Source organism: Hermetia illucens, chromosome 3 (assembly GCF_905115235.1).
Source record: "Hermetia illucens chromosome 3, iHerIll2.2.curated.20191125, whole genome shotgun sequence".
Taxonomy (NCBI): domain Eukaryota; kingdom Metazoa; phylum Arthropoda; class Insecta; order Diptera; family Stratiomyidae; genus Hermetia; species Hermetia illucens.
Window position 1 is genome coordinate 116,234,095 of NC_051851.1, and position 16,822 is coordinate 116,250,916.

Consider the following 16,822-nt stretch of genomic DNA (forward strand, 5'->3'; position numbering starts at 1 on the left):
CCGGACCCGAGTGCCGCGATCAAGTAGTGGAAAATCCACGACGGATCACCTTCCCGATTGCCGTCCCTTCCGCCTCAGATCTTGAACAAAGCGCGGCCGGTGAGGTTCCCACCCTTCCTCGACATCCTCCGGCCAGTTATTCTTTTAGAGGATGTCCCTTTTCATGAGAATTCCGCGGGAGTAAGGAGGAACTAAGGGGAGGGAGTCCTCAAACTACTTCCGATTATTCCAACATTATTTATACAATTCCGTAAGATTTATTATAAACACCACAAATGAAAATAAAAATAAACAGTGGTTCAAATTCAAAAGAAATAAATAAAAAAAAAAAAATACTAAAACAAGTGAAAAAAAAATAAATAAAAATAAAAGGAAAGTAAAAATAAAGAAAAAAAGGAAATTCAAACAATTACTCACTCTAGTCGTCACGCCGAGCTCGGTTGGCGGCTGGTGTAACAGGTTCTAGAAAAAATTTTTATAAAAAAAAACAATTAAGTACAATTAATCATGAATATACATATATGTGTATATATGTGTTAATATATATATATGTAACACTTGTCATCCAGCAGGCGTATTGCTTAAACTCTTACTGAAACGATGATTATATTATGTTCGAATTCACCTGTTTCCTAGCTGTTCAAAATCTGTCTCTTTCCATTAATGAAAATTTTTTCCGGAATTTATCCCCAACGTTTGAAAATGAACCAATCCCGTCACAACGCAAAGCACTCTACTTTCTTGCCCTAAATCACTGTGCATTTATCATTTGTTACCAATTGAACGATTTGTCCATGATTTGAAATTATTCACGGAATTTTCTTTCTCTCGCGAAAACCTTCACATGTTCCGGATCTTCTTCTCTTCTCTCCACGACTTTAAAAATTCACATTTTTGCTCCTCTTTTTCTTCTCATCTCCTTTCCTTCTCAGTACTCGCGGCACCTTCCTTCTCCAAGTCCACCAGACCTCCTCAAGATCAAAAACTTCACTCCTCCAGATCAAAAATCTCACTCCTCCAGATCAAAAACCTCACTCCTCCAGATCAAAAACCTCACTCCTCCAGATCAAAAACCTCACTCTTCCAGATCAAAAACCTCACTCCTCCATATCAAAAACCTCACTACTCGTTTTTCCTTCCCGCCAAAAACCTTCTCCCAGCAACATTCTCGCTGCCTTTGTTCGTGCACCGCTTCTATTCCCGCTACATAGCCTTTCTCACTCGCTAGGCAATGTTGCGGCAACATGCGCATGCGCCTGCGGATGCGGCAAATCATTCCCCTCCTGTCAAGATCAATTCGCTTGAATACATTGAATAATGTGCAATCTGCGGCGAACTTTAAGGCAATTGCACACTATTAAATGCATTGTTTAAGCAAATTGATTAAGAAAGAGCCGAATGAAATTCCGCTCCCGTCGCGCAGCCGCGGTCACTACAAGAGGCTCCCCACACAAGGGGTGTACATTTTTTGCCGAATGTAGTCATGTGGGGTATCAGATGAAAGGCCTTTGTTAGTAATTTCTGAAACCGGTCTTGGTTTTGACATTTGTTGGAAGTGCGGGGAGTGGAAGGGGTCGAAAGTGATCATTTTTTTCATGGACCCATTCTCAGAAAAAAGCCACCGCAAAATATGAAAAAATCAAGACGCTGCCATTATATGATGCCTATGCCCCGAAACACTCTCCATGCCGATATCTGTTTAAATAAAGTTAATTATAGTGTATTACTATGAATTTTATTAATTGACTGTAAAACCGCCCTTAAGTTTATCTTAGAACCACAAAGCAATGTAGGCTATAAGGTAGAGCATGTTGTTAACAAAATTATAATGAATGAATGAATGTCAGTATCATGCGAAAGTGAATATCCTCACATCATACATGCATATATTGCGTGCTAGGTTCTAATGGGACAAATGGCTACTCAAATGTTTTTATAAAATACACAAAACAACAAATACATACTCGAAGCATCCAGCTTCCGGTTTCCCGACTTGTTTTAATGGACACGACGAAGAAAATTGGCAAGCTCTTTAATCTCCCTTCAATTAAATGGCTTGGAATGTTTTGATGGTTTTGACGAAGCCCTAGTGACTAATGAAATTTTAATCCTAGAGAAACTAAAGATCACAACACAAAGGATGAGAAAAATGAAAAAGATGAAACTGAATCAGCAAAAATAATCCACGTTACGGAAATATTAAATACAATGTGTACGTTCCTTTCAAGCTTTTAAAGCAATTGTAAAATTAGCGAACACAGTTTTTAATAAATATGGCTGGTCAAGTAAATAAAATAGCCAAGTACATTAAGCGGCGTTCTACCGTCAAGTGTAAATTTCAGGCATACTTTTGGGAATTAATTGCAAAGCAATTACTGAAGATTATCTAATAATTTTTTTTTATTTAATTTGTATATTACTTGACTTTTGACTTTTCAAAAATCATTTTGAAAAATACCAATTTTTCTCATGTAAATGTCATGGGCAAATTTATAGCACCACCACAGTCATTTTATCTATTCGAAATAATTAAAAAAATATTTCTTATTAATAAATATTCCGTTGGCTATGTTCTCCCGAGCAGGATTTTATTATTTCGAAATTTGAGAAAAATTTGCATCATTTCATAAAAAAGTTGTAATTTGCCCTTTGCAAACCCTTTACAGGCTGTAAAAATGGAACAAATCAAAATTTTCAATAATTGGCTCGGAAAGTCATAGCGACATATTCAGTGAACAATCGAAAAAAAATTTATTGATTTCAGTGAATGTTTCTGCTAGGGGTGAAGGGAAAAACGCGTTCAAAGATACAGTATATAAAACATGATTGCAAAAACAGGATCGCAGAGTCCTTCGTCCTCATTAAGAAAATGTTCTCGATTGGCCGCGTTTTCTTCTCTCTATTAAAACCAGGCCCCATTTGAAGCGTCACTGACCCTACCCTTCGACCGATTCATGCGTTTCTCGTCTCTCAAAGTAATTTCCAACACGTCCATTATTTGCAAAATGGACAAAAATCCTTCGTTGAAGATCATTAGTGGTAAGTGGGTGGCAATTTTAATCACCCGTTTATCAGAGTGTAAATGTTTTGGAGCCAAAGTTCAAATACAGCTTCTGAGGGATTCGTTGCTGTTTTGAGTGCACACAAGAATCTTTTTAATAAATTATCAGAAGACAGATCTTCGTATGTCGATTTCATCAACGGTTCAACCTGGGATTCTGTCATGCTGAATACTTGTGAAAGTCCCTTGAAGTCGACGCCACTTGATGAGCGGAACGGTCTCATGCCACTAACCGCTCAAAAAAACCGTCGGAGTTCATACTCCCCCCCTGGAATACACATGAAGGAACGTGCGTTTCACGAAATTCCTTTCATGGCGTGTTTCCAATATCATCTACTTTCAAAATATGCGAAAAATCGATTTGTTGAAACCACGACGGTATAAAACCCTCTTAAACCGTCTCAATAAATATTGCGGAAGTACCATTTAAGGGGAAATACAGTTATTTTTGTTATTTTTCTTTATTCATCAGTTTTTTTTTTCTGAATATAACGTTTCCTCTGTTAAAGCGCTCTTCTTATAACGTGGTTAAACCAAATTTTACTGTAACGTATTTTCGCTATTAGGTTGCATATATCATTTAACCAGCTTTGATGAAACATGCTTTAGTGCTTGGGTTATAAAATTTCTCAAAACTCTATGAATGGTTGTATCTAAGATGTTTGCAAAGTGTAGACCCCTCTCATTTACATATGTATGTCGATACAAATTTTTGATGTTCTAGACCAATTGGTTAGCTACCCATATATGTATGTAGGACCAATATTATAAGACTAACAATCTTGTTTACACACACCATAAACAATATCTACAATACCTTCACGAATTCACCAGCAAAAGTCTACCAATTTCTTCCAATCTGCCAATCTTGTCGCTGCAAAAATAAATCATAAATGTATCCTTTTCGCTGACAAATGTTGAAAGGGTCCCACGGTTACAGGGCATTAATTCTTAATTGAACAACCGCAAAAGTTTCGAGCATCACACGAAATCCGGTCGACTATCCTCTTATCTAAACGCGACAACGTAGGAACGCCATCAAATGGTCGATTTTCAAGTCCAACTTAAACGAAAAATCAAGTCAAGTTCACCCACGCACAGAAATCATAATCTTGTTGTGAATTTGAGCTGGGAGGTGGTGCAACACAACGGTGTGTGATTTACACATGCAACATCACTATCCAGACCTTGGTTGTCGCATTGCAGAAAGGGAAGAAGGCTCAACGCACGAGCCTACAATTCATTACTAAAAACGAGCCCCGGAAAGTCCCTGCCAAATTCAGAAAATAACCAGTGTTTGATTAATGTGAGAAAAAGTCTATACATTCACCCAAATTGACATTTTTGGGAATCTGTAGCATTTTTGGCAAACTTGGTTTAGGCAAATACCTCTAAAAGGTTGTACAATAGTCATATGGATTATTTTTGCATTGCTAACTTTCCATTATATGATGATTTTGATAAAACACTTTTTCGAATGATCGGAAAATTCAATCAGAATGCAAGACATTAATCTTTAGCAATTTGAAGCAATCAATCTGCTTGATGAAGTCCAGTTTTATCGCGCTACAAATTGTATGCCGGGCATCGCTCATAGCTACAATCAATACCACTCAGCCGTGCTCTTTGAAGTAAAACTCGACTCGACCTACACAGGTATTTTATGTTAATAGCCTACTTCAGGTTAGGTGGCTGAATTGCATTCACTTCATTTAGACTCTGCACTCGGGGGCCATGTGCAAGATTCTCTGTGATGCAGCGACGCCAATCTATAGTACCATCAACGTGACGATGTGAAATCAAGGAGGGAAGAACCTTCAAATCTTTGATAATCTCGAATCTGATATGATTAGACAGGACAACTCTTTTAAACCCCTAAACTCTGGTGATCCTTCCTGTCTGATTAGATTAGCACTTGACAAACGTATTCGTTTGAAATTAATACTTTGACTGACCAGATGGTCATGGAATTTCTTCAATTTGTTTGGATATTTTTTTAAAAAAAAGTTCAGTCGAATGATTGCTGTTGTGTGGACTACGAGACAGAGAATGGAATGGATTTTTAAATTATTTGACTTCGGAGTGGAGAACAACAACGTGGAAAAGATCATGTTGATCTCTGACTAATAAAGGAATGGGAAAAGATATTATGAAAAGTACAACAGCAAAGGAACTGTGTTGCTGGAGGGTTGATATACTACGAATCGTGGGAATGCCAAGTCTAGGAAATATTTTAAGATGACCCCCCATTCAAGACTGGCTGCATACACATCAAAGGTGTGATTAGTAAACGTTTAAAAAAGGATATGGATATGTTGAAGACCGACTCTGGCAAAAGAATTAAATGAGCTGGTAAGGTGCTAACTACTGAAATTGAACATATCAACATATTTCTCCCTCTTGCGGTAATAGACTTCCATTATGATGTAATTTACATGGTGTTTACGTATACAGATTCATATTTAAAAGTTTTTCTGCACTGAAAATCTGAATACTTGATATTTTCATCAAATGAGAAAAGCAATTAGTTTGAGATTGGCATAATGGTTACATACATATTATCAGTATTCGTGGCAACAAATCTTTAAGTTTCCTTTGTCTCTGGTATATTGCTGCATAATGTTGAGCACATTTATTTTATTCTTTGTTCTGGAACTGATCATTACAGAGGATGAGTAGCAGACGCGAAAAAGATTATATCTTCCCCCAAAAAGAACATACATTGCCTAAAAATCATTGAAATGGCGAAATGAGGTTCTACCGTAAATAGTATAATAAGAAACCTTGGGTTGGTTATGCGTTAATCTATCGATGTCATTGCTGGGACGAATTCCCAGTCGTCATTCACAATTGTGATCGTCTTCGTACTTGTCTCGCTGCTATATGTTTTGTCATTTGCATGGTATTAAGTGTGGTGGTAATAAAGCTGAGGCATATAAAGATACTCTGGGGATTCCCTATATTCCACATAGGGGTAGGAAACACAATAGTATGATTAACAATTTAGGGGTGCTTCACTTCGCTGAAATGCGACTACTCTCAGCTCATCTTTTTTTAAGGTTTTGTGTGTGTTGTGATCGGTTGCACAATTTAGTTCTATCAAAGGCCTGAACTAGATGTACTCGCGAGATTTTCAAATCCAAATCCAATCTATCAAGCCACAGTTGACCTCGGATATCCTTATTTCGAATGTGATCAAAACGTGTTGCGTGAGTCCAACGCAGCCTCTTCGTCTCCATTACCAGGAGAGAGAGTCGTTCATTGTCTTTTATAGTCGACCAACACTCAGAGCCATAGAGGGCGACAGAGCGGACGGCATTGCGGTAAATTTTAGATTTGAGATGTTGGTTGATACGTTGATTACAAAGAACAGCGGTTCTTGAACGCCACTTCATCCAGGTTACGCCAATGCATGAAGCAATTTTATCAATTGGCTGATTTTTAAATCGTTCAGATCTGGGCCAAACAAATTTTATGGAACATTAACGCTAAATCCCTGTAATTGATTCCGTATCCGTAGTAGTAGATGGTAGGTGGTAGAATTATCATAAAAAATCTGAAATCAAGCGAGATGCCGAGTGTTAACAACATTCCTTCAGAACACCTAAAGAGTAGGAGGAGTTGCATGGTTGAATGCACACATACACTGATCCAATTAATAAGTTACGGGGGGCTAGTGTGCAAACATCCCATCCACAAAATGCGAGAAACTGACAACTACAGAAGCATCTTACTGCTACACATTTCCTTCAAAATATTCAGCAAAATATTGAATAATATACCCAGATTTTACCGTACAAATTTGATTGATGAATACCAATGGTTCACAAACGATTTACGGTTCTTTGGGAATGTTAGCAGTAAAAAGTTTCCATCTACCAATATTTATAGATTTCAGCTTGCCTTAAAATAGTATTAATCTTGAAGCGCTCTTCAAAATAATACTAAAATGAGCATCTTAGCGAAATTAGGCTCATAAAATCAACGACGGTCGGCAAGTTAGCTATAGTACAAGTTTACCCACATCTATTTGACCTATTGTCACTTACACGTTTTCATTGATTGTACGTTTATTTGTCATTTAAACAGGGTCAATATCTATACTCTTGCCACTTACCCCTAAATGGCTATCCAACCACACCTACGCACTATCGTTTTAGCTCCCTCCATGCACCATGTGTTTTCTGGGTAGGCCATTCACTCGTCAGTTGATGCTTTCAACACGCCTACGGGTATCTAGCCCGTACGCTGACCAAGTTCTTCATTAGTTATTGTCCTTGGCCAGAGCTTGTAGGTTACACTGGAGGTCACTTTCCATGACCTATTCCTATATAACAACACAAAAAGAACATTAGCACGAGAACCTTGGTTTTGTCAATTTCTATTTATCTCTTTCTGCGAATCCAACACCATTTGGGCAAGGTCTTTGCACGGTGAGAAAGCATACATATGACATCTGCATAATTGACATATTTGAGAAAAGATGTCATGTCCATTAAATCCTCTATGTCGTCGAAACAACGCTACATTTTATTCAACAATTTCACCTACAACAACAAGGAATAACATCAATAACATCCGTGTAACCCTACCGGACTCACTTTGAGCCTCAATCCTATATGTTGCTATATGTTGTTCCGATAATAGCTACTAGTTTCTCTTGAATGCCTCTCATGCGCAGAGCGCTACAAATACACTCCCTATTCACACTGCCAAAAGCTTCCTCAAATATGTATGTGAAGCAGTGATTTAAGCTAGGCAAGCTGTTCCAAAATGATGCGAAGGATGTTAACATATTCGGTCCAAGGGGATCCGGCGTCCCACTCCGTGTTGATTAACCTTTTGAAATATTCCTTGATACGTTCTAGGATTATTTTTATTACACCAGGGAGTACGGAAATATCTCACCAATTGTCACATTTAAAAGGGGTTCCCCCTTCGAAATTTTAACTCCTTTCACTCTCTGGAAAAAATCTCGGATCCCCAGGGGTTTCGTATAAGGGGAATGAAGTAGCGGGTTTGTAGGAATTGCAAAATTAGTGATAGATAGCTCCGCAGGGAGGCCGTCAAGCCCAGCCCATTTGAGTACATTGATTATCAAGATGATTTTAAATCTATTTGGAGGAGTATTCTTCACCCCTTCTCATGTTCATCGCATTGAATGATGAGTCAACCGTATTGAACGTATATGCATATATTATGTCAGACTATTCAGTTTAGTGCGATACTCACATTAAAGGTCTTTGTTTTCAGTAAATTTGCATAAAGTGAGTACTTCGATTTATTATAACTTTGTTAGTTATAGCGCGATTGTCACCAATCCTGGTAGTATCATGCTTTATACTATAGTTTGTATTACGGCGGAATTTCAGAGTGAACTTAAGGGATTTCCAGTCAATTTCTAAAAAAAATATGGCAATATACTCTTATTAACCTTATTTAAGCAGATATCGGCATGGAAGTTATTTCGGAGCCTAGTGTGAGCTACGTTCTTTCTGACTTTTCGGTTGGACAACTTCTGAGAACTTGAAAAATGATCACTTTCCAACCTTCCCACTCCCCCTTTACATTAAATGTCAGAACTGGGGTCAACTTTGGAATCATTTGATATATCCTACATGACTATATTTGTAAAAAAATGTTACACCCTCTTTTTGTATGTAATGGGGACCCCCCTTAAACTCAAAGTGAAACGAATTTACTCACTGCACACATGGAGGTTCAAAGTTCCCACCTTCACACCAAATTTTTTTATCAGTAGGAGTAACCTGAGAAAACTACGTGCGGCAGACAGGGAAAAAATTTGCACCGTCTTCGCTTATATGATGCGACGAGACGGGGGGGGGCTTATATGATAACGAGAGCAGGGGGAGGGAAAGGAGGATGAGAGACTTCTAAACGCTCGAAATATAATTTTCAATGAAAAAAAAACAGGTCGCTAATCCCATATAAATTGCACCCAGGGCCTCATTTTCCGCATAATTTTCGCCTCGAACCCGGATTTTCTTTCTCTTTTCTTCGTACATCCCTTTACCTTTTTTGAACCGACTTCGCTTAGGCATAATATTTTTCATCATTTGTAATCGGAAACATGCACACCGCACAATTATAAAGTGAAAATGGTACGCCGAGTAAAACTTATCAACGGTCTGACTGCTCAGGAACTCTCACCTTAGACATGTATTGGAAGATGCTGCATTCTTTTAATTAAGGAAGCTATCGCCGTTCAGAAAAAAAAGACTTATGATTTTCAATAACGCTGGAAGAACTCCTGTGGGATTTTCTCAATATTTCCAGAATTCTGAACAAGTGCACCTTGCTTTTACAATATGAATTTCCGATCTTGTCCTCAAGGTGAGTAATGAAATAGCTTCAGGCATCGGCGAACCTAGATCAAGTCGGGCTCTACAGCACCGAAAGTTTTAAATCCATAGTGCACAATCACCCTCTAAGGTTCTAAATGTTGGCCGACTATCAAAGACAGTGACACGTGATTACTTCAGAAGTGAGGACATCCCCGGTTGATATGGAATCACATCCATTGAAAACACCTTCTAGCTATGAAGTCTCACCAATCAAGATAAGCCTGAATATCAAAGTTGTTGTGAAACGACCCAAACGTCAACCTAAACCGCCATCGCTTGATACGATAGGTAATTATCGGGCCAAACCTATTACCGACAAAAGTGGATTATTAAACCTAGATGAACCAAACCCGCTACCGAATGAGACAAATGGCAAAGAAGAAGAAGAAATAACAATTAAATGCGCTAAATATAAATTCCGAAATTCTTTTAAAACATGTGACTTTTAATTGAAACAAAAATATTTTTTGGGCAGAAACTCAACAGGTAACTTACCTTCAGCTTATGTAACACAGATCGCAACATGATTGTTTACTCATGAGATCGGTCAATTTAATCTAAAAAACATTTTTCCTTTTTCGTTGTAACATTTTTCGCATACTTTAAAAGTATTTATAAAATTAGTATCTAGTATCCAACAAAATGATCAAATCAAGCAAAGCCAATGGAGGCAAAGAAAAATTATCCGAAGAAGCGAGCATTTAGTTCAATAAATTATTCTATGTACGAGTGTTATGTTTAGTTAGTTCCAATTATAATTCACCTGGGGTATGGTAAATTGAGAATTTATTGGAATGTTGTTCAGTTTTCTTTGTGTAAAATTAATTCAAATGGAATCTCCTAGCATGAGGCATATGGTTCATTTTTTCCATGCCAAAATTTCAGCGGTTCTTCTTCATAGTAGGTTATATTTATATATAAGCAAAATAGAGCGCTTTTTCAAATATTGTTAAAAGAGTTAGTTTTGAAGAAAAAAATATAATCGGAAAATTGTTCTCTAACATATTCAATATCTTTCTATTTCTTTTAACAGAGATGTTCAATGTTATGATACGGTAGAAGGCGCCCAGTGTGGACCATGCCCGCCAGGATACGAAGGTGATGGCAGATCGTGCACTCTGAAGAATCCCTGCCACGACCAACCATGCGCCCCAGGTATGATCTCAATCATCTAGTCATGATCAATTACCCGCAGAATATATTGCTGCAAACACATTCCATCCGATAGTACGAGAAAAATCTTGTGTAAAAAATTTCCCATTGCATGTTTAAATTAGTTATGTTTATAAATATTCTTGTCTTTTAATTGCGAATTTGAATGGCTTAAAGTGGATATCATCCTCATTTGTAAGAATACGCGCACATGCAGATAAACCATATTTTATGATAATCACGCGGAATGCGCACGACCGGGCATCCAATCGCGCGACAAAGTCTTCATCTTAAGTGCTTCAAGCTTCTCATATGTATCTTAGCTAGTGGAGAAATTTGCATGTTCAAGGCACGCCGCTTCTGTGAAATACAATACGCAAACTTAATAAAGAGAGAAAAAGTGGGTTTGGGTGGAACCTCCAAAAATTCGAACCAATCATAGTGTGGGAAAGGAAAGGGAAAAAATGAAGTTGGAAACATTACATATGGCGGTTACTGTCGTAGTAATTGCTATTAGGGAGATGAAATTATTTTGTTTCAGCATAATTAAGAAAAATTTTAGATTCACCATAAAACTGCATACAGGATGCCTGGAAGGTTTTTTTATTGCATGAAACTAAATAATGTATTTTGTTCACCGTGAAGTTCTCTGCAATTCTATCTGTTTCTTCTCTAATATCTATAATTGGTGTCAGCAAAATGAATGCAAAAGTAAGAGGAGAATATGTGACTTAGTTTTACAAAAGGTACCCTGACATCAAACATCTCGAATATCTTGAAAATACCGTGTTGCCCCGCTTGTAACATCTTAAAACCAGATGGGATGAGTGGAATTGGAATTGGAATTAGCTAATTTTCTCTTGGCAAAAGTGTTAAAATATGCTTAAATGTTTGAATGCACAGCCCAGGTTGAGGACGATATCTTATCAACCAAATGAAGGCCAACCGAGGAGTGTAATGTCGAATAGGGTTATAGATGAAAAATACAGGACTCTGTACAGACGAAATATTTTTTACGGTGTAAAGAGTAAAACGACCGCCAATTGATGAAAAAACCAAAGATAAATGTAGCAATTCCCGCTGAATCTAGGTTAATCTAAATATCACAAAGTTCTGGAGGTACGAGATTGTCGACCTTTACATTTAGTCCAGTCATTAAAGCGGAAAATCGGGTGCGACCTCCGAATTTCTTCAGCCAAGACCGATTGACATGAAGTTTGGAGTGGGGGTAGAGGCTGGCATAAGAAACAAAAGTTATATAGAGCCGATGTTCGCCTCCTCCCCGGAGGGGTGTGGCACCACCCTGCGGAGTTTTTCAAAATAACCACAAAAATTGATTAAATGATCGATTCTAGTCAAAAGATGTTCAGTGAAAATTTTTCGTACAAGTAATAATTTTCGAGTTATTCATGTTCAAACATGTTGTTTTTGCATCGAAAAAATGCATGTTTTTCAACGGTTTCTCGTAAATAAGTCGAAAATATAGCAGAAGCAAAGTATACTAAATAGCAAAAAGAACGGCTCTTCTTTAGGTACATACAATATGGACAGAGTTATAGCTAATCGAACGTAAATTCATAATATTTAAAAAACAAAAATTAATACTTAAAGCCAGGAATTAGTCTCAGATCGTCCTCGAAGTTTCCTCTCACCAATCGTTATCACACTTGCAAACTATAATAAACTCAAATGTGAATTGCGTTGTAATCCCCAACGATAAGTGAGAAAGATGAACAAGTGTGGAGAAGAATCTGGGTATGCATAGTTAAATAAAACAAGTCGGGAAACCGGAAGCTGGACGCTTCAGGTTTTGTATATTTCTTAGTACGTAGCACGTAATATATGCATATATTATGTGAGAATATCCACTTTCGAAAGATATTGACATCCATAATCTTAAATTTGCAAAGAAGCGACAACTTTGACGTATTATAACTTTGTTAGTAATAGTGCGATTTTCACCAAACTTGGTAAGATCATGCTCTATGTTATACCCTAAATTGTTGTGGTGCTAACCTTCACTTAAGGGGGCTTTTACAGCCAATTACTAAAAATTACAGTAATATACTATTATTAACTTTATTTGTATAGATATCAGTATGGAAGGTATTTGGGAGCCCAGGCACCATATAGTGGCAGCCTCCTGATTCTTTCCAGATTTGTCGGTTGTGTAGTTTCTGAGAATGGCCCCTTAAAGGAATGATAACTTTAAACCCCCCGCACTTCCCACCTTTCCAACAAATGGCAAATTTGATACCCCACATGACTATCTTTGATGAAAAAAAAATGTACACCCCTCTTTTGCATGTATGGGCCCCCCCTTAAATTCATTGCAAAAGGATGAAACTCACTATATGCGTGAGCTTTCACAGTTCCCAGCTTTCCACCAAATTTGGTGTCAATCGCTGTAACCGTCTCCGAGAAATATGCGTGTGACGGACAGAGGGACAGACAGACAGACGGACAGGCAGACAGTAAACCGATTTTAATAAGGTTTTGTGTGTACACAAAAGGTTTTGTGTGTACACAAAAGGTTTTGTGTGTACACAAAACCATAAAAATACACCCCTTTGATTTCATGATGCAATGAACGGAACGGCCAGAGACACTGTTGAGGGTCGCCTTAAACGGTTTCTTTTCATAGACGGAAAGACTTCTATTGTTGAAGCTGCCCATAATGGTAAAAACCGATGGCAGTTGCTTAAATATGGCGGCAAGAAGTCATTTATTGCAAAAACTATCGCCCGTAGTCACTTCCCAGCTTCAGTAATAACGTAAACAAGCATTTTTGCGCCTCAAGAAAAATATCGTTGATTTTCATCGATAATAATATCGAAATGAATGAATGAAATGAAAACCATTAAAGAGATGTCTGACCGTGGTCATTGTAACCCTTTGACAGACTCATTTTTGTCCTGCAAGAAAACTTGCTCATTCCGCTAAATATTTTTCAGACAGTTGAGCAGTGCGCAATACTAATTGAACATTTTCAAACGCATCTGGCCAAGTGTATTGAAATCGGTAGTGACAACTTGAGCACTTGCTGTCTTGCTGTGATTTTTTCCGACTTGCCACAATCTCGCCAGATGTCGGATTTTACCTAATACTAGCACTAAGTGCCAAGCATTTAAACTTGGATGATCCTAGCTACTTAAAAGATAAAGCGGCTCTGGTGGTTGTCACCGGTGGTAGGTGAATGGGAAAATTCGTCGAGAACTCCCCATAACATCGAGTGCGTATGCAAAATTGTGTACTTCTGCATGGTTTGAAACAGACTGTGTGAGATTTCCAGGACATTAAGGGAAGCCGTGAAAGATTTTACCTGACAATATCATGGGAGCTACAACCACCCGCCCGCCAAATTTCTTTGGTTTCTCGAGCCAGTGGCTTCACGTATTTCCGTTCGATATTGCTATTAAGGGGGATAACAATATTAATAATATACACGGAGGGACCGGTCTTGGCAACTAACAGCACGTTAGGATTGTTGTGCAGAATGTTGCGATCAGCCAGAATTTGCTGATCCCAATAATTGCTGTAAGCAGAATTATCAACTACTGTCTGCATCTCTTATCGATAAACTGGGCACCTGGGAAGTTAAATGGAGTCAGCCCACAGTCTGCCTTACAAACAGTCGCTTGCAAGGGACTCGCCCGCTCTTTGCTGTAAAAATAAGCGCATTTCGAGTCGACTTGGTGATGATGTTGCGCCGGGACCACAACGACGGCCCTACCTCCGATGTTACGAGACAGGTTCATCCGCTCGACGGCAGAGTTTGGATGATGCATTCAGAATTTGGGACCGTATTCACCCACGTTTTCCAAATCGGTTTTTGTGCACGGCAATATTCCGAATGCATAAGCCTATGAAGGCAGAGCGAACACATTCAATACGCTTATATTATTCTTCCCCGAGAGATACGATTTCAATACCTCCTTTACACGTCGCAGGAATTCGGACAGCGAGCACTCTTCAAATCACCAATGCGAGCATGAGTTTCTTACAGAATTTCTAGGTATTTATAAAAGTCTCTCTCGGACATAGCTTGGATGTGGAGGCTACCAATGCTATGTCCGGCATGCGACTCGTGATGACCTTTGTGGATGACTTGAATTCAATACTTGTCTAATCCAAATTCGATCCGAATATCACGGCTAAACATGTCTATTATTCGCAACAGGCTTCTAAGATGGTTGTCAGTACCAACATACAGCTTGATGTCATCTAAGTACATCAAGTTTGTCAGTTCGCACTTAGCGCGTAGGCCATACTTTATTGCAAAACCATGCCCTCTAGCTTCATTCAGTAGCCATGAAAGGGGATTCAGTGATATACAAAACCAAAGGGGGCTCAGCGAGTACTGAAAGATGTCCCTCCGTATACGGATAAGCTTTGAGGTGACTGTCACCGAAAACTTCATTAGTTTTGGATCAATTCGGTACAGATGTAGGACATTGACTAGCCAGGTGTGCGTGTCTGCGACCCTCCCGTTGTTCGAGCTATTTATGGCTCCTCCTTTCCGATAACATCCTCAAAATTCATGCTCGACATAGTGGCGTGGCGGGTACCTTCGGCGGTTATCTACTTATCATGCTCAGCATGCTGGGCGGGTAACCCGCAAAGTCTACCCCTACATTCCTCCGCTTCCGTTTCAGTCTGGACGCTCTCTGGGGATTCGTTCCTCGGTTGTTTTTTGCATTGTGAACATGTTTGGAGTGAATTTCGCCATACCATCACAACCGACTGAATATGATAGAAAGTTTCTGCTTTAGTGTGTCCAGAATTTCAACTGCTGGTGCTTCACTGGGGATTAGTTAGCTCCTGTAAACCTTCTGCACTTTATTTCTCACCCGCGAGAACAGATTTGAGTCAGTCTAGTAATGTCCTCTCTCAGTGAGTCACGCCGATGAATTTCCCATGGTGGATCCCTTCGGGCACTCAAACCACTAAAGCGAATCTTCTAACTGTACACAAAAATTATTGTAATCGCAGCAGCGAAATATCAACAATCAGTCGAGATGCAATCTCATCGTTGATGGAATTCTTGGAGAGATGCATAGAGCCTGGGAATACCTGGATTATACAAAGGATCCATTCTTCCCGAACTTTAGCGGAAATATTAGGCGGAGACGACTTTACTGTTTCTTACGAAGGCTGAGGCAAATCGTCAGACGCTGCCCCACCTCTACCGTGGGAGCAACGGGACCGAAGCGGCTCGCAAATGTTGAATGCTCCTTTATATAATTCACAGAGCACGAAATGACTGCAAATTATATTGAGCTTAAATTCACCCATAGTTTGGGACAAAACTTGACCAGAATAGAACATATTTTGTTCAAATATTGAGGGGTCCTAAATCCGCATCCACTTGATGTCGGACCGGACCAAATGGAAAGCAGCTTACTCCATCTTGCTTTGATCCACGGCCCCTCGTTTAGGCCTTAGCAGTTAGGAAGCAAGTTGTTTCCCATTCGGTCCGGTCCGAAATCAAATGGATTTGGACTTAGGACCCCTCAATCCGTAAACGAAATATGCTAAGCGGAGACTTTTGTAGTAAGAGCGGATTATAAAGAGGTTCATTTCCTCAGTCTACTACTTGTGACAAAACAACTGCAGCAGGCAGAGCAATGCTCATGGTCATCGTGGCGCTTAGACGTCGGTTTCGATACCATTCTGTCCATTACGGTAATCTAAACTAGTCACCAAGTCAGACGATCCCCGGCGGTTATCCGTACTGGACCTCCAAATTTTCCTTCTTCTTATTCGATGAATTTACATTTTATATCTAAGTACGAGATGTAGTGAGTAATCTACAAAACTATAGAGTGCCTGCAGTTTTCTCATCTGCTTCTTGAGACGACGCGTTATTTTTATTTTTTCATTTGTCGCTATATTAATAAATTGTGTTTTATTATAGGACTCACAAGTAAGTGCAAATCATTTTGAATTCTGTTACAGCATTTTTTGCGCATCGCTTATGATGAACTATTCACTATTCTATGATAAGTCAGAAGAAAGGAAAGAATACTAACTATCATAGAACACGATGAAATTACTAATGCTTGGGAGTGCAATTCAAACTAGATTTTCCACAAAGGCAGGGTAAAGCCATAAATTAATGAAACATTTGTTTCTTCAATTGCAGTACAGATTTGGATATATTTTTTGACTGTCATAATATCTGTGAAGTATTGAAGTAGCCGTTTGATTATCCGCTAGCGATCTACGCCCCAGTGACTGTATC

The 16,822-nt window shown here is 38.8% G+C and overlaps 1 protein-coding gene across 6 annotated transcripts in view; it reads left to right on the forward strand.

Moving 5' to 3' along the window:
• The window catches only part of LOC119651094 (cartilage oligomeric matrix protein), a 213,232-nt gene that overhangs the window by 163,998 nt on the left and 32,412 nt on the right, over positions 1–16,822 (forward strand). For all 6 annotated transcript variants that reach the window (XM_038054447.1, XM_038054451.1, XM_038054448.1 and 3 more), the window contains exon 10: positions 10,460–10,581. In XM_038054447.1, the coding sequence (XP_037910375.1) occupies positions 10,460–10,581 (122 nt within the window). The remainder of the gene's footprint in view (positions 1–10,459; positions 10,582–16,822) is intronic.